The sequence below is a fragment of the Syngnathus scovelli genome, chromosome 4 (genome assembly GCF_024217435.2).
Source record: "Syngnathus scovelli strain Florida chromosome 4, RoL_Ssco_1.2, whole genome shotgun sequence".
In the NCBI taxonomy this organism is placed as follows: domain Eukaryota; kingdom Metazoa; phylum Chordata; class Actinopteri; order Syngnathiformes; family Syngnathidae; genus Syngnathus; species Syngnathus scovelli.
The window spans coordinates 18040134-18062675 of NC_090850.1; the positions used below are offsets into that span (position 1 = coordinate 18040134).

The window sequence follows — 22542 nt, forward strand, 5'->3', positions numbered from 1 at the left end:
AATCTCGCTGGCTTACTACGTTTACTATTGTTAAACGCAGCTATAGTATTGTGGGACCGCAGCTGTCATTCAGAATAATACAGGGGAGCAGATGCTTATTAGAAAAGAGAACATTCAACCCAAAAAAAAAAGCTTATTATTCTCAATTTCACAGTTAAAGACAAATGGCTTCAATGTGACTGGTTATTATCTATGGCCTCCATCAGGGAACTGGTGCCAGGAGGGACCGCCACATGCTGTTTTATGACTTCCTTCATTGGCACCAATCACAAAACCAAGGACCACTTACCTGATATCTAACAAAGAGCCTCAGCTGGTTTGTTTGAAACCTGCCAGACAGCAGAATAGCGCAATAGCAGCAATCTCCACTTGATTTAAATGGAGACGAGCTTGATAATCTGGTGGATTAATCGTGTCCTGAGGCAATTCAGGCAAAATGGAGTCCACTATGGGTTTGAAGTTGAGATTCATCCATCTTTGTGAAGTTTGCTCCACTTCTTGCATTAGATCTCATTAGATCGTGGAGATGTACAGACGTCTATGAATGCCCTTTTCAAAACCTTTTGTCCAGCTTGTCAAAAGCGGTAATGAAATGAGTCTTCAGGTTGATGAAACCGCAGGGGATTTAATGGCTTGCTTCCAACACTGATGTGGAAGTCATGAGATTGCTGGTCCGCTGTGGCCAGTCACGTATTTACTTTTGCTTCCTCGTGTGGCGTAATCAGCGCAGTGACCTCACGGAAGGCCTCGTTGCGTAATCGCGTGAGTGTTACTTGATCGCTTGCACGTCGTCACGCAGGTGGATCATCTACTGTACAAGCTTGTAAACAACAACAGGGTTTATCTTTGGGGAACATTTTTTCCTGAGCAATTAAATTCTTATTTCGCAGTTCAGGTTGATGAAAATACCTAAATTCCAATGTTTGAAATGCAAAAAGAGTACACAATTTAGTATAATTAAGTTGCACTCTGAAGAGATTGGAATAGCAGCAGTAGTCGAAGTGGAGCGCTTGTTTACATGAATGTAATAACACTAAAGGCCTCTAGGGGCGCAATTCATGTGCATGGCCATTTCCTAACAATTTCTCTCGCGTCACGCTATTTCAAATGAGTCGACAAGTTAAACGCACAGAGAGGTCTTGGAGCCGGGTAAACAAAGGAGATTAGTTTAATCTACTTTGCTCCTGGTTCTGAGACTAATGGCGGCCATTTTTAAATGCCATAAAGGGATTTGCTGGTAAGTGCGCGGCAGTTTGTGTAAGAGATGCCGTGGTCAAGTGGCGACTATGGGGAATTACGAAACGCAGCCCATTAATTACACTTTAGACTTTTACTGAAAATGATCTCCTACGGTTCAAAGTCAACTGCATATTAGTGGGCAACACACTTGACCCCCAAACTCTCCTTTAAGCACTCCTCTGGCACTCTGGAAAATGAAGCCTGACTCTTCAACAATACTGAGCTGTGATTGGCCGACGACAGTTCCAGGAAGAATCCGACCTTTTGCCCAAAATCAGCTCTGCTTTACCGCGACACGACTGAAGACAAGCGCTATAAATAAAAAATACATGACTAGAGCATCCTTAATGGAAAAAGCTGTTTTGTGGCCACTTTCATGAGTTGGAACACGTTAGCAAAATAAAAAAATAGTTGTGTTATTTTAGCTGCGGTCTTCTGGAAAGACGCATGTTGTGTCTTGTTTGGCCACCACATGTGCGTGCATACAGCTGCAACAAATATGCGCGTCGTCGTCGCTAATGTCATGTTGCGGTGCGCCGTGTACTTAAAATGATATATGTGTCATTTTTGGTGCCTGTATTTATGGATGTGTTTGCCACGCGTGACATTATTGTAACTGAAGGCCGTTCAGGTACGAAGTGAACAATTACTTTGTATTATTTGCAAGTATTTTATTACTGATTATCTTCTGTAGGAGTCATATTAGAGGAATTTGCTTTGAGAGTCTTATCTTGAGCCGCGAGAAGCGGCTCGACTCAAGGCCGCCGCAAATCAATAGAAAGATGATTCGGTGAATAATTAATGATACGTTAGGGGAGCCCCCTGTGGGATGTTTCGCAAAAGATGCTTTTGGTTTCAATTTGCACAGATATTCATATCACCAGTGTCCATTTCTAAGTACTGTCTGTAAAGGAGCTTGCTTATATTCCGAAGTTAGGCTCCATCTTGCCGTGACTTGGAATGCGGTGAACAGTAAACAAAATGGATGGTAGAAAACAAAAGTAAACACAAATGCGAATGTAGTAAATTCTATTGCTGTGTCTTGGCTCTGGGTGATTTATTTTATTTTATTTATTTTTTTCTTACCAGGATTTAAAAGCATTCACAGCTTGGCTATCTTGTTTCACAGTTCAACATACACTTTCATAATGAGCCAACTTCCTCGTTGCTAATTTTTTAAGCCTGCTCCTGTTTCGCTCGTGTTGGAAGTTGCCCGGAGACCGACTATTCTATCGATTCATTAATCGAATACTCGAATAATAATGATTCAATCGAATAATCGGGTACAATTTTATTTTTGTGTGAAAGTGTATTACTAAATATTTTTCCCCATTTACTGTGTTTATTTGGTATTGTTTGGTGATAAAAATAACAAAAAAATAAAACAATAACGCACACAAGGTTAATATTGTACTCGTCAAACTCCTTGAAATGTCCTCAGTTAGTGGTGCGGCGATTATTTTCTGAAGTAAAGGCAGTACACTCTAAAGTCTCCACTTTGCTACAGTGCTCTGTTTACTTTTCGCCCTCTTTCTCTTCCTGCAATAAAACATGTTTCATCAGGGAAGTAAATTCAGGAGTGCTATGTTGTCCCGCATTTTTCTTTTGCTGAAGCGTCCGATACCCGCCTGGTTTCAGTAGTTTCCAGAGGAACAGTTCTGAAATTCATAACTATTATTATTTATAATTGTGAAGGTCATGTTGACCTGTTTTAAAAACCTTACATACCTGCTACTGTTTGATCTTAAGCTGTGATCACGTCTACCTTATGATGATAATAATGATGACGATGATGATGAGGTAGTCAAGTTTAAGCTTGTTATGATAGAAACTAGTGCAACCACCCCTTGATGTCATATTGCACACTGTAAAAGGTGTGCCACACGTTTCGTTCCCAATGATGTCATCGCACTCTCCTGCCCTTTTTTATTATTTTCATCTGACTTTGTTTTGTTTTTTTTGCCAGACGTGCTGAGTCACGCTTTGTTGCAGAAAGTCACCGGCGTCGATGCATTAAGTTGTAGTCGATCGGCGGCCGGCCTGACTGCGACAAGGAGGGGCTGCAGTTTATTTTTAACCCGCTAGTGATTTATTTAGGAGTCTGGGAGACGGCTGCAGGAATTCTGTCTCCGTAGTCCCCACCTGTCTTGTTCCTCCCACCTGTCTCATTCCACACGTATATTATTGAGCGTGAGGTTTTGGGTTTGAATCCCAACTGCCGGCATAACAAAATTCCCAAAACATGTAGGTACAACATGTACATTTGTATAATGAAATATTAAATTGTAACTTAAAACATTGTCTCCAAAATGAATTAATATTTCACGTTGGTCACAGATTAATTGAATTCATTCAATTAAACATTTTTTTTAAGTGCAAATTTTATATACTGTGAACAAAGTTTAACAAGTCAATAAAAAAGCTTGAGTCAGTAAAACTTTGCTGCATCACCACTATGGCAACATCTTGATACCTTTGTGAGGCGATGAAGATGCGGCTTTTGTTATGCAATGTGAACAACTGACAGCGGAGCTTCGTGTTGACTCGTCTCTTTCCCTAATAGTGCAATTCAATGGAGTTCATGCTGTGACAAGCTCATCCTTTTGCTAATTTACATTTTATCGCCCATTTTGTTATGTTTATAATATGCAAATAAGTGAATAATGCACAGAGTGTTTTCGCCATAAATTCAATCCAAGATCATAGCTTGGAATTGGAAAGTTAATGTACTGTACGCATTTTAAATCTGTTTTTTCCCCTGCTACATTTTAGTAGACTGCGCTAAGTGTGAGTTATAAAGACAGACCCAGCATGATCCCTCTGTCTTGTCAGTCACCCACTGAGCTCTTTCTCCTCAACACAATGGCTCCGGTAACTTTGCTGGAATCCCAAACCCCAACCGGTGTGGTTTTCAGGCTTGTATTTGGGAATAACACAAAGCTCTCAAGTAGTGATAATAGTAGTCCTCCTATGAGCCGTTTTGAAGTGCCGTGACTCTGAGACCAACTATTTTGGTAGCGGATGCCTAACCAAGCATCACGTCGATTGCCTCGGCCGAAGACTCATGAGAGACAAGATGATTGATTGCATGATTGAGTTACTTGTGGGTTCGACTCTAGTTTTGGCTTGGACCGGTTGTGCGGAGTAGTTTGCATGTTTTGTCTTGCCCTGGCTTCTGAAGGCTTTTTCTTCATTCCCCATTCCCAAAATGTGCTTCGGTTAATTGAGGGCTTGACCTTCAGTGTGTCTATATGTACCCTGTGATTGACTGGCGACCAGTCTAGGGTCTTCCCTGCCTCTCGCGCGAATTTCTTAGTACCCCGATGATTACGAATGCGACTGAAATCGGTCCAATGGATGAGGTCCTTAGCATTCACGCTCTTCCAGACATGTCATGACCCGGTCCGGTCTATCAACCAATGAGGTTGTCGCGTTCTTTCCTTCATCTCAACAGATGTAGGTGTTAATGTGGAACCTCCAGGGGAGTTCTCAAGGTTAATGAATCTGTTGCTGTGAGCAATATGGCACCAGATTCCCTCAATTATCCATACAGTGCACGGAGCCTGATGAGACAGATGGGCTACACGGCACTAAACTTGGTGGTTATTTCTAGTACCAATAAATTACTTTTTTTGTGCCCCTTGGAAATGCGGTTAAATGTTTGATAGAAGTAGCCAGTTTAATTTAGCATTCGGGACATTTGAAAATTGAAGTCACTTTATTGTCAGTTGCATCCCTATTACTAAGGTCTTAATCACGGGCTGTTGCGTTAACTGGATTATCCAAATCCTCACGGTTTAAATTCTCCAATTCTTTGAAAGCATGTGATTTTTCCATTCCGTGCAAGCTGGCATGGATGCTTTGTGTGACAAAGCTGTATCAGGCCACCAACTGTACATTCACACCAGGTAAAAATCATTGTTGGTGGCCCTAAGCTTCTCATTGAGGTAACAAAAGGTCAGGAGAAATGTTTTGACACATTTTCTCTATGGATTAAACTCTATACCATTTCATAAAGAGTGCCAAGATTCCTCCCTGAAAGCACTCGCTTCTCATTAAATATTCAAAGACGTCTCATGTTGAGTAATGATATGCTGGGGAACTCCAGTCAGGGAGTAGTTTCAGTTAGAATCACAATGTCACTGTGAATAGTACTCAATACTGTTCCCCTCCAATCCTGTGGGTGGCAGTAATGAGCATCATCATCTTGAAACTATGTATTTTTTCCATCAAAAGTCTGCCTAGTCTCTTGTTACTGGGGTTAGAAAACTGAACGGCCGCATTAATATAATCTTCTATCATTAGAGTTATCTTGTCTGCTTCCACTCAGCGACTCTGTAATGGTGCCTGCCAGCTAAAGTTACGACCACCAGGAAGTCTGCCATCAGCGGTCACCAGACAACCAGGGGCCGGTCGCCCCGCCCCTCTTACCCCCTCTCCAGCCGTCCTGCCCTGCCAATGGATTTATTACCTGCTCTAAAACCCTTTGAATGAGCTCTTGAGGGAACATTCACATTGATTATAAAAAAATAAAAAAAAGGAGAAAAAAAGGCCTCATCCAGGGACGCCATTAGAGTGCTGTTTACTCTCAAAACTGTTGGGGACATAAACATTATGTCTCTTGTATTTCATGATTCATGTTCAAACTTTTTCAAACAATTGATATTCATCAATTATATCCGATTTTTTTTTTTCTGGAAGGGTTTGTGTACATGCACAACAAGCCAATACGTCACAAAGCAAAATGACAGAGTTGTCTTTGGACTTGCTGTTCTTTCATTCATCCTCATGGCATCCAAAAAATATTAAGTCAAGCTTCCCTATGATTATCTGCGGTTGCTAATGACAGCGTAGTTTTTTTGACTGGGGTATGAGAAAATCGCAAAGGTTTGTGGCGCTACCATATGCATGGAGTGCCAGCCGCTTGCATTTTGATGGCGTTCTTTTGGCGGCGTGCTCAAAGAGTGGCCTCGCTTTTGTTTTTGGCATCACTGTGACAAATACATGTTGCGCTCTCGGGACGGAGAGTTAAGGGTGACGCCTCGTTTTCATTGGTCGAAAATCCGAGTATCTCTCGCCGTAATATCCTCAGCCAAATTTCTCTTTTTGTTCTCAGAAACGGAATGTGTTGATGTAACTCAGCTTTAATTCTGCCTGTTCTTGGATGAGACTTAGAGAGCGTATTTCCCCTCTGTTCTCTTCACAGATGACCATTGCTTGGAGCTTAGTGCGGATCACATCCAGCAGCAAAAAACAAGCAGGCTTTTAATCCAGAAAGGATTCCTCGTCTTTTTGCAAAGAGTCTGCTCGCCGTGTGCGAGGACGACCAGTGGGAATACAAGGATCAAGTCAAGGGCACGTTCGTTACCTTGCTGTACCTCTTCCAAAGATGCCGGCGAGGATAGAAAGCTGAGCTCGGGAGTTTGGTGGAGCTTCATGAATTCCGAGGAAAGTTCAAACAAACACTCTTCCCCCTTGTGTTTCTTGGTGTGAGGCTACGATAACCATGTGGACGTTAGCGGCAGGCACGCGCTGCCTTGCGTTTGCCACCATCCTATTGGCCCTCTGCGTCCAATCAGCAATGACCGTGGATGACGACGTCACGCCGCGAATCACTTTCCCATACGGTAAGTGGAAAAAAAAAAGACACCTATAACATCTCACAGCTCAACATTTTTGATGAAGTTGTGACTATTTTTCCATCTCATTCCATATAGGGAACAGGTTTTGACAAAAACAAAATATCGCCAATGGGTTTTAATGGATTTTTAATGTTTCTGAATGTTCTGAACTCCTGTTTCCATGTCAGTGTTATATTAGGTTATCATTTTAAGCCGTTTATTGACCTTCAGGATAACAATAAAACACATTCACGCTGTAGCTGCTGCCGGCCACAGCTCACAACCAGACTCTCACGCCGCTATAAAATCCAGCATGCTCAACTTTTTAATGGCCTCTGTACAATACATACAACCATTTCTTTACACCTCATCCTTTGAAATTAGTGTCAGTTGCTTCAAGCCACAATTCATCAACAATCGACAAAAGACCCTAAATAATATCATATCAGGGTGAGAATGCTCTGATGAGCGAGCGAGAAATCCCAATCAATGCTCGGCCATCTGCAGGACTCAAGCCTTCATTTGCATGAGTGAAATATCGTGATGAGCGAGGCGGACCGGCATAAGTGCTTGCAAGCCGAGGTGCACGCATGCCCAAATAAAATGCGTGCAATCATAATTGTGCCCACACACACACACACACTGACGGTCATTATGCTTTGTGTTCAGGAATGGATCCACATGGCAACATAGTGTACTATACAAATATGTCTGTGCCAAGGATAGACATAATAAAGAGCGTTTATTCTGTTAGGCAGGTGTCCACTGCGTTGTAGTGCTCACTACAGCCACCTACAGGGCCGGGGTGGAATTTTCATTTGAACAGTTTTTCTCAGTGGCAACCAGACTTTGCATGAAGCAGAGTGGAAAATACTGTTTATGACTACAGCTATTGCCAAATCACTAAAGCATCATGGTAATTTAGATCTGGAAAAAAAATATAGGTAATAACGCAGAGCGGCCAATAGATGTGGTCAGTTGTCCCTTTGGATTATCTCCTGGTTTGTAACAGTCCAAAATCCTCTTTAGAAAAATGCTTTGGTTGGAAGTCACATGTCACAAGCTGCTGTTATTCATTCTCAAGCGCATCCTTTCTCTCGCTTAAGCCATTTAACTTCTTTGTCAAAGACCTAAATGGATTACGCTAAGTCACTTTGCAGAAACAATTTAAAAACGCAAATAACTAGCCTGTGCCACACCATGTCAAACAACTTTGGTCACAATTGCATGCATGGAAAAAAAAGGGGAGGGGGAACTTTCCCTCGCTTAAAGTGAACTTTTTTCCCTGGAAAGATGTCTTTTTTTTTTTGTCCTTCCTCTATTGACTGCCATTCACCATGCCTCTCTCCTAATGAGCAGGCTAATCTCTCATGTGCGCCGAGTGGAGGGTTTTTGTGTGGCGGTTGCGGCGGGAGCGCTCGTCTGTTATTCATTAGGGCTGCACGAAGGTTCATGGGAATAAAGTTGGGCATGCGGCGTGTTTTTCATTATCACAAACGTCTCTCGAGCCAGCGGACGTTTATTTCTTTCTTTGCTTGCATCAACAAAGAGTCGCTCTGAGTTTTAAACCTGAGAAGATTGGAGGTAGTTGTTTTTCACCACTGTGATGTGAAAAACCTCAGTAATGTTTGCATGTTTTAGCGCCGGGTACGATTTCATGTGGACTTTTCACGGCCTTTTCACATTGTCTGTTCCATGCTGCTCCACCAACGGCGTAAACTGAAAAAGAAAAGTTGAACGACCATTTGTTATCATAGAAAAGAAATATGCTAAAGTTACTGACCTAAGACTTTGTGGAGATTTTTTTTTTTTTTTGGACGGTTAATCTAGGGAACTGAAGCAAGAATTTTATTAAATAGTAAAAATATGACAACATAATGACTGAACAATTGGAATTTTCCCAAATCATGATTTCACGTTTCAGTTACGCCTTGCAGAATTTCTCTCCCCGTGATTGGCCATTTTGGCAAAACAATCTTAGCATTAAGTGTGATTAGCGTTAGCTTCCCATAACCAGCACATGCTCAAATGTTCGTCGACTAATCTCGAGAGCGATGTCATGCGCCATTTCTCCTCCAATAGTGGACATAACACACACTTTGAAATGATTTTTTTACTTCTGTGGCATTTGCTCCTTTCGGTGTACACGGTGTCCTTTACACACACGTGTTTGCTTTCCATTGGCCGTATATTGTGCGCCGGCTTTCATGCATGCTAATCCAACGACCTTGGCAGCACGCAGACAAGCAAAGGCGACCTGCCCGTGATTTTAGGCATCGGGCCCAAATACTAGTGTCCCTTTTAGACATGCTACGATGCACTCCTAAAACCTAGAACACGCCTACTGATCCTGAAAGAAATCCAGGCTGTGAAACCACGACTCGTAGGGGGGGGTCGTACTCATAAGTGCCTTCGACCGACGCCATCAATGACAATAGCGACGTCATTGCGACACTTCATGTGCAGTGCTCTAGCCTCTGCAAAAAAAAGATAAGAGGGAGAACGATGAATTATATATTTCTTAAACAAAATTGCTTTTAGAGCGTTTCTCCACACTCGCTGATGTCAAATGATCACTAAGGACACGCCCACTGAGCCTGAAAGAAAAGCTACCTTTGGACCCCCCACAAGTGACACTCATTAATGCTCGCATCCGACTCAACAATGGCGACGTGATTGCGGCACGGTTTTGATAGCCTCATCCCCCCTTTTTTTACACGCTCCAGAGGATGAGAAGAAAAGTTCCGCTGTGACACATTTGGACAGCTTGATTGGCGCAGAATAGCAGGCGGCGCGAAATGACCTTGTAGAGCTTAATTAAGGTGGACAGACAGGAATGCCAGGGTCATGACACTCATTTTTAGGGATCGCTGCGTTAATTTTTTTTCTTTTTTTTTCGTGTAGGCAGAGATTTTGTAGCGGTGTGATGCAAAGCTGTGATTTATGAAGTCTGGGCAACATTTCGCAACAAGTCATTTTATTTTACGACAATGACAGATACAATGTTTTGGCGGTTTTTTTTTCCACTGCAATGTCGCATTTGGAGTGCAATTAGCATTCAGCATGCATATGCAATTTTTGTCAAGAAATTACGAATTAGCATGAATCAAAAGTGACAACTTTCCCCTGATTTTGGACTGTAGAAGACATTTAAAGCATCCAATTGGCACAACTTTACTGTTAATTTTTTCCCTCTAACTAATTGCAGTTTCTTTCCATTTTCTTGAAATGGATTATGGACAGTCATGCTGCAAATTATTGCAATATACCAGATAGCATTCAAATACGTTCTCCAGAGACGGTCAGCAGCATAAATCAGGGCTTTTGCGTGATTGGATTGGGAGATTAGGTAATGTTTTGATCTTCTGCTAATGCCATGACATCATCGCTGTTATGTTTTCATGTCAAGCAGTGAACAAATGCGCAACCATATTTAAGGCTGGAATGCTACTCAAAACCAGTATTTGGAGATTTTATAATTCAGTTCCACAATAAAAAAAAAATCACCTGAGTGAAATTTGCAATCTACACTCTTATCAAGAAAGCCTCCTCCTGGTCCTTATCAGAACTCAGCCCCCGGCTGGGATAATTGGACCAATCAGCAAAGCGATGCTCGCGTGGAATACGGTGACAGGAAGCGAGCGGTGGCGGCGGTGCGGCTCGGTCAGCGTTAAAAGCTTCCAGCTGTTTGAGGAGCGCGTGCACAAAACCATCAGCATGCGACGCTCAGACCGGCCCCAACCGCCCGCTCGTTCTCTGGGCTTACTTTGCGGTGCGTGTGCAACCAGAGTGGCAGACTACTGCACAACTCATCATTATAACACACATGCACACACAATTGTGGGTCTGTATGCTGCGTTAGCACTTAGGCCTCAATCACATGGCTGCTTCCAGGGAGTGCACTTAGCAAGCTGCACAAACCATCTGCAAGAATGTGCAAGTGACTGAGACTGCGAATGTTAAAGTATGTGCACGGCCACAGGATGGACGGTCAAAAGTATTGGGACAGTTGTCAAGGTAACTGAGACACTGGCGGAGCTAGGTATTTTTTCCTTTGGGGGGGGATATCTTGGGTCTGCAAAATAATTATGAACTCAAAAGATTCTTTGGAAAACACTGATAAACACTCACAGGATGAAGAAAAATGGGAAAAAAATGTTTTGTCAAAAGGCCAGAGCCTGGAACATGCATTTTTTTTTTGGGGGGGGGGGGGGGGGGGCATTGCCCCCGCAGATCCCCTTCTAGCTCCGCCAGTGAACCTAGAGTATATGCCAGTTGAAGTAATTCAACCGCCACCTCTTTGAGTTGCTGGGCTCTCGTTGCCATGACAACCCCCTTGTATATGCCTCCTATTTCTCATCTGTCAGTCAACAGCTTTCTTAGCACCAATCAGTACAACATTTACTCTGACATTCTTTCACACAACATTTTTTTTCAGGGAACTACATATGACATGTCGGAATAAGTTGCTTGCAACCCACAAAGGCATACACATTCCACCTCGGGGATACAACCACCAACATGCCTGCAGAATGACACCTGAGAGACACTGATGACAGAGCTGACTCTTGCTATGCTGTCATCCTCGTGTGTGTTGATTCTGCACAGGTGTTAAGTTCCTCTGTAATCCTCAAGTGCCCGCATTCTATTTACTTGTCACCATGCGACACCTTCTATGTTGCTTAATCAACATGCATGAGGCACTGCCAGCCTGTAGTTGTTGTTATCTGTGAGGTGCAGCCGTCTCTCACTGTGATGTGCACACACACAACTCGGGTCTCTAAAAGCTCCGCTGAACAAAATAAAAACTGTGCATGAATATCACATAGAGAAAAAATCATAATTAGTTAATCATTGATACTATGGTCAATATTATCTTATTCTGTTTTATAAAAAAAAAAAAAAAGCGTAATCAAGAGCAAGGGCAAAAATTCGAATGTATACTAGGTGTACCTAATGAAGTGTCCAAAGCTGGACATCGCTGCCTCGTGCTGCTTCCGTCAACGCGAGGCCATGTTTACAATCGGGCCTCGTAGGAGCGATTAGCGGCCCCACCTTCGGTCCGACTCGGCGCAACAAAACATCTGGAATGCGATATGCAGCTGCGTGTACGTGCATGTGCGCCTCTCCTTTGTATGCAAACTGGCGCCAGAGAATCATTTCTGCTAGCTGAAACAATGTGAACCAAGAGACCCGAACCATTCCAAAAATGTATTTAATTCCGCAAAAATGTACAGATGTTAATTTATGCTTTTCGGATATATCAACATCTGCTTCATTTTATGGTTTGGCGTGTTTTTTTGCAGATAACATCATCGATAATACTTGGATTAAAATGCATTGTCTGGGTCGTCGTGCATGCAAAGTTGATAGGCTGTGGCGATTTCATCCCGGGAGCCTTCGGATCAGAATCGAACACTATCAGATGCAAGATGATGTAGTTATGTATGAAAAGTTCTGCATATAGATAGTCAAGCAGATACAATTTACATATTTTACGAGAACCCCGTTCGGAGAGTCGGTTCAAGAGTTGAAATGAGACTGCGTACCTCATTGTCTTGCGGACAGTTTGCACATGGTCGCTGTGGAGCAGCTGCTCGGATATACGACTTGCTCCTAGCATCCTTTATTTATTGAGGGGGGGGCGTCTTGAATGAATAGGCTACCGGAATTGAATTTCACCTGATTTATTGCTAACTTCTACGATACGGCCAAAAGTCTTGGGACAGCACACAAAGTTCCTAAAAGCAAGTTTGGATCCTTCTCTCTCTCCCTCCTGTGTCTAACCACAAATGACCTCTTCAAGACACAGTGACATGTTTTTTTTTTTTTAGGATGACCTCTGAATGTTACCACGGCTACTGTTGTTAACGATGTCCATTCCTCAATACCGCGACTTTCATGAGTGTGCCCTCCTCTGCTTTTTATGTTATTGTCCTGCACGGTGATGTACGTCAGGACATTAATGTGCCAAAGGGAAGCAGGTTTTTTTTTTTTTTTTTAAGTGAATGACTAGAACCCACCGGACCAACAGACTTGCAATGAGCAGAGATGGTGATTAACATAATTTCATATGTTTAAGTGTTTTGTTTCCTTTAATTGGATTGTAATTTTATTCTTACCAGATTAGTTTTAAATAGTTTTTAATCATCTCAAGTCCTTTTACGTTCTTCTTAGCATTGTTTCCTTATCGCATTTGGCCAGTGTTATTATTTTATTTATTGCATTTTTCATTTGCGCAGTATTTAATATTTTATTTATTGCATTTTTTTTATTTATCATTTTTTTTATTTATTTTAGTTCCTTAAACGATTAGTGTTTACGTATACTGTCTTTTATAGATTTATTTTTTCTTTCCACATGTAATTCAATTGTAATTTATTTAATTGTGATTTCCCTGCCCTCATGGCAGGAAATATGTATATATGCGTCCCTGCCTATGACTCAAATGACAGGCTTTCTCTACATTGACTCCAGATGTTGCAGGATATTCCGCAAAGTGAGAGCTTTTGGTTTGGAAAAGTCCTTGAAATGTGATGTTTCGGACAAGATGAGTCTTGTGCAGCTGGCTCGTGTCGATTTTCTTGCCAAAATGCTTTGAGTGTCGCTTGAAGTGCAGCAAATATTCGTGTTTACAAGCCGTTTATCTTATTTGGACATGCGGCAATTTTGGCTTTAGTGTCTTGGTCAATTCTTTCTATGTTTACCGGAGGAAGCAATAGATAAACATGTAGCAAAAACAATGGAGGAAAGAGCCTTGCAAAGTATGTAAACAACAAAAGTATATGTTCGATTGATTTTTAAAGGCAACTCAAGGTCTTTATTGGAGAATCAACAAGTTGCTTCTCGCTCGCTGATTGTGACATCATCTCCAAGATGCTGCATGTTTCTGTTGTCATCTCATAACGTCTTATAATTACTAGTCAACTAATTCTGAACATTCCTGGACTTGTTTCTCCCCGCCAAAGAAAGAAACCCAATGGCTTCTTCCAATGATATCACATCCAAAGCGATAAAACTAGCTGGCATCAAAAGTTGTATTTGTGAGTATTTTATTTATTTATGCCTGCCAAGTTTGTGGTGGTGTAGTGTATCGGCTCACTTATCATGGAGGAGGATGTGAACAAACTTCGTGTTAATGCCTAGCCTGAATTCCGCATTGCTGGCTGATAAAGGCTGCATTAGCTGCTATTAGTTCGATTCAAGTGGTTAGAAAACAATTTTTTTCTGCCGGAGGAGTTTTTGAGCAACTTTGGGATCGAGCAACGACATGCAGTAACACTGCAATTAATTTTGCAAGGTAACAAACATAGCCCCAAGCCCCCGCCTGAAATGTTTTTGCTGTTGCTTCTTTGTAATATTTGTAATAATGGCATTGTTGTCACGTGTGCCCCGCAGATGCAAAGGAAAGATCGGCCAAGAGGTTCTCCGCCGAGGGCGTCTTCAATTACACGTCGCTGTTGCTCAGCCAGGAGGATGACATGCTGTACGTGGGGGCCCGGGAGGCGCTGTTTGCCCTCAGCCTCTCCGACATCAGCAGGACTAAGCTGCAGAAGAATGTGAGTGTGTCACGCTGCCAGACGTGTGTGCGCATGCAAAAGTCTTGCCGTGAAAGTACAATTTCGCCAATTCATGAAAATAGCAATCTGTAAATAATGCTACAAATATATATTGTTGTAATGATAATATTTTGGCATATGCTTTTGGAGTTATATTTTGATAGGTATTTTTATTTTATTCTAATTTTAGCTGCTTTTTCAACATGAGGTGGTTGTTGCATTTTATTTATTTATTTTTTTAAATAAATAATTCATTCCAACTGTTTTTGCCCTTCAGCTGACTTGGGCTACTCCGCTTGGAAAGAGAGAAGAATGCAGCTTCAAAGGGAAGAACCTCGAGGTGAGATGTACCAGTACTGCCATCGACAAGGCTGAAACAACCGAAAAAGTTTCCAGAGGATTATTTTTATTGTATTGTCACATTCGGGAATTAAAACCTGAATGTACTACACCAACCTGTACAACTTGAGCCATAAGCAGTATTGTTTGGAGCTTTGATGCCTTGAGTTGGTGTCACCTTCAACTTTTATGTTTTGACACCATTCTACATTTACCAGGTGTGCATGGGGGATTTCTCCCTTTTTTTTTTTTTTGCTGTGTATGTGCGCCCTTATTGTAATAGCAGCTGTCGTATCCTCAGGCGACAAGTTCTGCTAATCTACGTGGTGCTGCTGTGTAGTCCCAACTCAACTCCAACAGCTTTTCTCCCCATTGAACACTTTAGTTGTTGTCCCCGCTTTATTTGATCATTTCAGGTATTTTTTGGAAAAATAACACTCATGATGTTCTTGTTTTTTTTCCCTTCAGACCGATTGCTTCAATTACATCAAGATTCTGCTGCGTCTCAACAGCACGCACCTGTACGTGTGCGGCACCTACGCCTTCAGCCCCATCTGCGGCTACATTGTAAGTCTTCAAGTATGCATTTTGTGACACTGTTGACCTCTCAGCCAAAAAAAGCAACAAAAACCCAAAGAAGCTCACTACACTCAGCCAGCATCTCAACGAGCAACTCCATTGACATGAAGTCAGAGGCGATTTCACGGGATAACGTTTTTTGCGGCGTATTTTCCAGAAAATCTAAGAGGTTCCACTCTTCAGTATTATCGAGTTCGGTTTTTCAAGCTTGTTTTTTTTTTCTGCCTTCCGTTGCCATCTGAGCGTGACAGGACCCTGCTGAGGCAATTTATCCAGACAAGTCAACAGGGGGCTACTTCGTGTGTGTGTGTGTGTGTGTGTGTGTGATTTCCAGCGTCAGACGTGTTTATTTAGCAGAGGAGCACGTCAGGAGTGGCTGGTAGACTCGCAGCGGTGTGACACTAACGTCAGCTCTGTAAACTTTGGCCGCTTTTGACGTCAAAAAGCGAAACCATAACAGAGCGTCTCAGGCTGCGGAGGACAGGGTGAATGCTCTTGATGTTGACACAGTGCAGGACGCTCTGTCACATGCATATTATTACATGTTTATTTTTGTAGCTCTTCTTTAAATAGGCAGACATGCCTTGGACATCGAACTCATGAAATGGATTTATGCTGTATTGTGCAGCGGGTACCATTTTTTTTTTTTGTACTCGATTGGCACAGTTGGGATTTGTGTCATGGCAGGCTCTGAAAATATATATATTTTGGGGTTGATTTTGTTTTAGTGGAAACCTGCGCCGATACTGAGTTTACATTCATTCTCGTTGATTCAATTACAAATGCCTCGGCGCTTTTTTATGTGGTTGAAAGAAAACAGATGTTTGATCAGCGCTTGCTTATTAAAGCAGCGTATTAAAGCTCACATGCCAGATCGAAGACTACTCTGCTCACAATCCAAACCATGTGTGTGGTAAATGACAACCTGTTTACTCACCGTTCACACTGCCAGTAAGTCAGCGCTCTCTTGTGTATTTTAGCGCCGGAGGCTGCTGAGGTCATTGTAATTAGAATGACATCATCACACTGTGCCTGTCTGTCTGCAGAACACGTCCACGTTCACTCTGGCGAAGGACGACGCCGGCGAGGTGGTGATGGAGGACGGGCGCAGCCGTTGCCCTTTTAATCCAGAGTACAAATCCACTGCCATCATTGTTGGTGCGTTAAATGAAATTTTGCCAGTCAATGTTAGCAAGTTTTGCTCTGACCAACCAATCAGAGGATAGAAATGTGCCGATGTCATCAAGGGCCAGTGCCAGGACAAATTTGACATTTTTAATCTTTTGTTATTGTAGATGGCAGATGGATAAACAAAAAAAAAAAGAATCTAACATCCACATAAATGAAGGAAAAAGTCTGTTGGAAATAAATGAATACACTTTTATGGGGCATATATTAGAATTTAGGTTGTAAATGTTGGTCAGTGCTCTTGATATTTTGACTCAAAAGGCCAGTTGAGAAGGGTGATGAGTCATCATTTCCCATCTGTCTTCTCTTCTGCGTGTGATTCAGCTATCAGTAAATAACGAGATTATTTTTAGTACTTAGCTAATCCCACATTCAGATTTAATACAAATGTATCATTTCTTGCTGATTCTTGCTCATACTGCATTATTAGATAATCCATTTTAACATGTTGCATTTTCTTCTTTTTTAATAGATGGTGAGTTGTACACTGGCACAGTCAGCAATTTCCAAGGGAACGAGCCTGTCATCTATAAGAGTTTGGGCCAAGGAACAGCACTAAAAACGGAAAACTCTTTAAAATGGCTGCAAGGTAGAAATTCTTTTCATCCTCACGTATACATAACTTGATTGTACGACATATTTTAGTTTTAATAACAGAATGAGTTGCCTCGTTCTCAAGAGGTTCTGGGTTGAATTGTGAACTTGGCTTGTATTACCATTATGTATCTGTCTAAGTGAGCAGGTAAAGCTTCCACAAGTGCTCATTAGCAGGTCGCATGCGGAGAGGACAAGTTTCTCTTTAGATGGCTGGCTGGCTGGCTGGCTGGCTTCTGTCAGCGGGCACACATGCTCTTCGTAAGCGCTCTGCCAAAGGACGCCGCACGCTGTGCGCAATTAAGACCTCTTTTCTATTTGGATCTGTCGGTAATTCATGCTGATGATACATCTGAGTGCAATTACAGTCGGGCTTTGAGCTTCATCTACTCTCCCAGGACCGACTTACAGTAGTCATACATTTAGCAAGAAAAACAAGTTGCTGTGAATAAAAGAAACACAATGATGCCATTTTTGTTTGTTTTGCTCTCTTTTTTCCGTAGATCCCGTCTTTGTAGGCTCGGCTTATATCGAGGAGAGTCAGCCGCTAGGGAACCTCGTCGGCGATGACGACAAGATTTACTTCTTTTTCCAAGAGGCGGGGAAGGAATTTGACTTCTTTGACAACACCATTGTGTCAAGGATTGCTCGCGTGTGCAAGGTAAGACGACACCTGGTCGGCTGCGCACAGACAGGAAGAAAAAAAAAAAAAAAGACGCGACACGGCCTCCAGCTGCCTTTGTCTTTAAGTTGGATAGAATTGCCACTCTGAGAGGCGAGACGCTCCCACGTTGGAACATGCATGAAGCGTGATGGAAATAATGCATCACTATTTTTCTTTCTGTCTGACTGTACCAACTTGTTTTCTGCACATTTAGTGTTGCTACGTGGGAATATTCCTCCACTCTATTTTTTTTAACTTCAATCCTCACATACACAATGTCGTTGTGGATACGCAACGTCATTACGACAACATTTTTGGTTATGTGTGTGTGTGTGTGTGTGTGTGTTGTCAGATAAAGTGGACCATCTTTAAATATCTTTGACGGTTTCCCGCCGTGTTTCTACTACTGTTTTGCTCTGCCTCATTCCGCTCGAGAGTTGCTGTTTTTCTTTTCCGACATGTCCGCCTCCTTTTCTCCCACTCAGACTTTCCTGTGTTTATTCAGGTGTGCCCGCTGGATGCGGGGATGAGGAAAAGGTAGCGGTTTACTCACCGAGGCATAGCACTGCTGCTTTTTATCAGCAGTCGGAAAAAATGGTGATATAGCGCCATACAGTTATCAATACAACAACATCAGATATTAAAGTGGCCAGACAAGTGCAAGGGAAACAGACAACCTATTCACATTCACACCTTTAGACAATTTAAAGTCTTTAATAAACCTAACATGCATGTTTTTGGAACGTAATGGCAAGCCAGAGTACTATGTTTTAATAGCTGAGAAACAAACAGAAAGCTTTTTGCTTCATTTTTATAGCCATTAACCCGTTTTTTTTCACCATTCAGTAGAATGGAAAAGTCCATTTCTCTCTTTCCCTAATTCAATAATTCTTGATTTATATGCACATTTTGTAGTTGCTATATCATTAGCGAAATGTTAATGCTATTCTGCCTGCCAATGTCATTTCCCTTCATAAAAATTATATTCACTTTATAATTCATGACCTATTCCAATTTATGCATTACATTCTTTCTGTACGTCATACAATCACTATTGACGTCAGTACGCAACTACTGTTTCTGACTGCTTTTAATAGTTTGATATACGCACTGGAGGGAAATGAAGTATAATTATAACCTTTAGAGGTGAACTTAGTTTGACCTCTTAAACTTTTAAACTCACTTGTCCCACATCTGAGTGTGTCAATTCTGACATTTCACCCAAAAGACAGTTTTTGTGAGTAATTAATTTTATTATTATTATTATTATCCTTTGTATATAATGTGAAATCTTGATGTTATAGAGGCATATTTTCACAGTCCAACTATCTTTAGGGATGGCCCCCATGCAGAAGTACAATGCAGGCATACTTTACAAGAGCGGTGGACAGCTGAGAGAGCAGGAATGCACGCTCCTCATTACGGCAGAAGTGCGGCCTAATTGGCTCCCAGGCCTGCAGCAGTCCCACCAGGCCCTCACCTCAACACGCAACGAGACGATTGTTCATGTTTAAGAGCTCGCGGCGGGAGGGAATGTGCCACTTCTCACATGTTCTGCCCTCCCGTGCTCTCGTAAGGGAGTTTGGGGTTATCGAGGGCTCGACGCGGCTACAACCTGTCGAGAGATTTCTGTGTTTTTGTTTCCTCCTCCGCACGAGCCACCTGGCTGTTGGCTACTCGTTGCCACGTGTTTACAAGCTCGCTGATAATTACCCGAGCCCGACGAGGTCATCTGATGTGTGTTTATGGAAAAGATTCTTCCTGCCTCCGTTCAAATCTCAGGGGAAGGAGTGTGGCCCGACCCTAAAATCTTTCATTAATATCTCGGCTTTGTTTACACTTGTGCACGCTCCTTTAAAAGGCAAAGGCAAGCAAGTTGTTATTCACGTTTGTAGTTTCATTCATTGACAAGTAGTACTTTTTTTTTTTTTTACAAGAAGGGGACCTCTGTCCACAGCCATGTCCACAAACTCAACTTCTAGTTTGCATAGGTCATGTTAGAAAAATAAATAAATAAATGCACTGGGGACAGAAAAGAGCCTTTTCCAAACTCTTCCCATAGAAGCATAAAAATGTCCAGCAGTTGCTAACACATACTTGTTGACACTTGTTTCCAGGGAGACAGAGGTGGTGAGCGTGTGCTGCAGAAGAAGTGGACCACCTTCCTGAAGGCCCAGCTCCTGTGTTCTCTGCCCGACGACGGCGGCTTCCCTTTCAACATCATCCAGGACATGTTTGTCCTGAAGCCCATGGGAGACAGCTGGGAGAGCACCGTCTTCTACGGGGTCTTCACATCACAGTGGTGAGAGACGTTTAAAAAAAAATACAATATATACTGCATATACTATGTTGTATAAGAAGAAGTGGATACATATCATATGACTAGTAATAAGTATTTTGTGAATACCATTTTGTTCATCATCATAACATATTTCAATTTGTAACTTTGTTGACAGGTACAAAGGTGCGTCTGGCAGCTCTGCAGTTTGTGCCTTCACCATGGCCCAGGTGGAACAGGCCTTCAGCGGGCGCTACAGGCAGGTCAACAGGGAAACCCAGCAGTGGTACACCTACAACCACCCGGCACCAGAACCGCGACCCGGAGCGGTGAGTCGCATACCGAAATGCATACTTTCTATTTGGATGAATGTGTATTTAATTATCTGACACTTATCCCCTGCCCGCAGTGTGTCACCAACCACGCCAGGCAAATGGGAATCCAGTCGTCCTTGCACATGCCCGACAAGGTGCTCAACTTTGTTAAGGACCATTTCCTGATGGACAGTGTGATCTGCAGCGCCCCCTTGCTGCTGAAACGCAGCGTGCGCTACACACAAATTGCCGTTCACAAGATTCAGGGCATGGAGAGGGCCTACGATGTGCTCTTCATCGGAACAGGTTAGACACACAACTGTGCCGTGATGGTTCTGGTCAGGACCCAAAATGCATTGTTCTGAATGATCTGCAGCTATGGTGGATTTCAAACGTGCAACTTTTTTTTCCCCTTCTTGCGCCCAGACGACGGAAAACTACACAAGGCCGTCAACGCTAACGACAAGATGCACATCATCGAGGAGATGGTTCTGTTTGCTGACCCGCAACCCGTGCAGCACATCGAACTGGACCCTCAGAGGGTAAATAGATTTTACAGAGCAAGTCAGAAAGAAGAACAGCACAAGAGCTAAATTTACCAAGCTGCCCAGGGACATCCCTCCCCTCTGGGGCCTTCTTGCTGCATTTTCTTAAGAGTTATTTGGCCATCTGGAGCAGAGTTTATGATCCTCGCTAGTGTTTTAGCCGCTGCTCAATTTCATTACCTTCCTTTCTTTATGACATAATGGCCTCTCCCAGAGGCCAAAATGGACCCTTATCGAAAGATTATGTCATTCTAATAAAGCCCGGGCTACTTTACCACGTATTTTGGCCGATGAAAGACAAACAAGATGATTCAGTAATGTTTGCTTAATACACTACTGGGAAAAACAGCCTTAATATAAACTCTATAGCGTGTGCATCAAAGCTGGTGAAATGAGTTGAGGACAATATTGCGTGTATGCGTGGTCACCCCCAATTTAACGACCCTACAGGCGCCAAGCAGGAGAACATCTGGACAGATTTTTGTGCTCTATTTACTTAAATTGTTTTTAACTATGTAATTGTTTTGGCATGAGGCAACACAGAGGAATAGCGTTAAGCACCGTTGCCTTGCGGTTCTGAAAATCTCATCTTGGGCCCAAACGTGCCATCTCCAACAGCGTGTCCTCTAGTGGTTAGCATGACTTCCTCACGGTTTTGAGGTGGGGGGGGGGGTCAAGCAGGGTTAGAGTGTACGCCACTTCTTACCCAAAGTTAGTTGCGATAGTCCAGCTCACCCTGTGACATTAATAAGAGCGATACAAAAGTGGATTTGTGTGTTTAACTGAAATATGAGAAGCTGAGTGTACACGTTTCATCCTTCTCCTGTGCAGGGTCTTCTGTTTGTTTCGTCCTACTCGGGCCTGGTGGAAGTCCCTGTGGCCAACTGCTCCAACTACCTAAGCTGCGGAGAGTGTGTCCTGTCCAGGGACCCTTACTGCGCCTGGACTGGACGGCTTTGTCGGGACGTCAGGATGGCACCGCCTGACAGGTAGGGTCACATGATCGGAACGGCAAAATAATTTTGGCATCACTCACTCAAAATAATACAATCCATATGGAAATTACAAACCTGTAAGTGTAAATATTTATCCTGCAATGACACTGCCTCCATTGAAGAAAAAACAAAGCACTGGTTGTGACGTCATTGAAAACATTAGAGCTTTTCTTAAAGGGCCACTTAACCCTTAATGATAGGGTGGACAACAATTTTAATCTAAAATGATTTGACCTAAGTCCACTTGCATCAGTTTCTCTTAGCAGCCCTTGTTAAGGCTGCTCCTTGTTGCCAAAGAAAAAGAAAAACATGCAGTGTTAACCATTTGTGGCGGGCCGACCGGACGTTTTCATGATGGCGTTGTGACTTCTGAAGTTCTAAGAGGCACATTTTGGTGGATTGAATTACCATATGTAACGTACAACTTAAGTGGATCCACACTGTGTATCAAAACAAATAAAAAACAGACCATCCGTCACGTTGTGAACTTGGACAAGATGGCGTTAAAAAGAAAATTGTTCCCTTTTGTCAAACTGAAGCGGCTTTGTGATCACACCATTAATGAAAGACTTGCGCTAGATGGAAGAGCATGTGCACACAACATGTCACTTAACTGCAGCTGTGGGT

The 22542-nt window shown here is 42.6% G+C and overlaps 1 protein-coding gene across 3 annotated transcripts in view; it reads left to right on the forward strand.

Annotated features, from left to right (window-relative positions):
- Positions 1-22542, forward strand: part of LOC125967521 (semaphorin-4B) — a 36478-nt gene that overhangs the window by 8726 nt on the left and 5210 nt on the right. For all 3 annotated transcript variants that reach the window (XM_049718700.2, XM_049718698.1, XM_049718697.2), the window contains 12 exons: positions 6446-6866; positions 14259-14419; positions 14697-14759; positions 15227-15325; positions 16384-16495; positions 16998-17114; positions 17623-17780; positions 19901-20085; positions 20240-20390; positions 20471-20681; positions 20802-20917; positions 21752-21909. In XM_049718700.2, coding sequence (XP_049574657.1) covers positions 6746-6866; positions 14259-14419; positions 14697-14759; positions 15227-15325; positions 16384-16495; positions 16998-17114; positions 17623-17780; positions 19901-20085; positions 20240-20390; positions 20471-20681; positions 20802-20917; positions 21752-21909 — 1652 coding nt within the window. In that variant the 5' untranslated portion in view covers positions 6446-6745. The remainder of the gene's footprint in view (positions 1-6445; positions 6867-14258; positions 14420-14696; positions 14760-15226; positions 15326-16383; positions 16496-16997; positions 17115-17622; positions 17781-19900; positions 20086-20239; positions 20391-20470; positions 20682-20801; positions 20918-21751; positions 21910-22542) is intronic.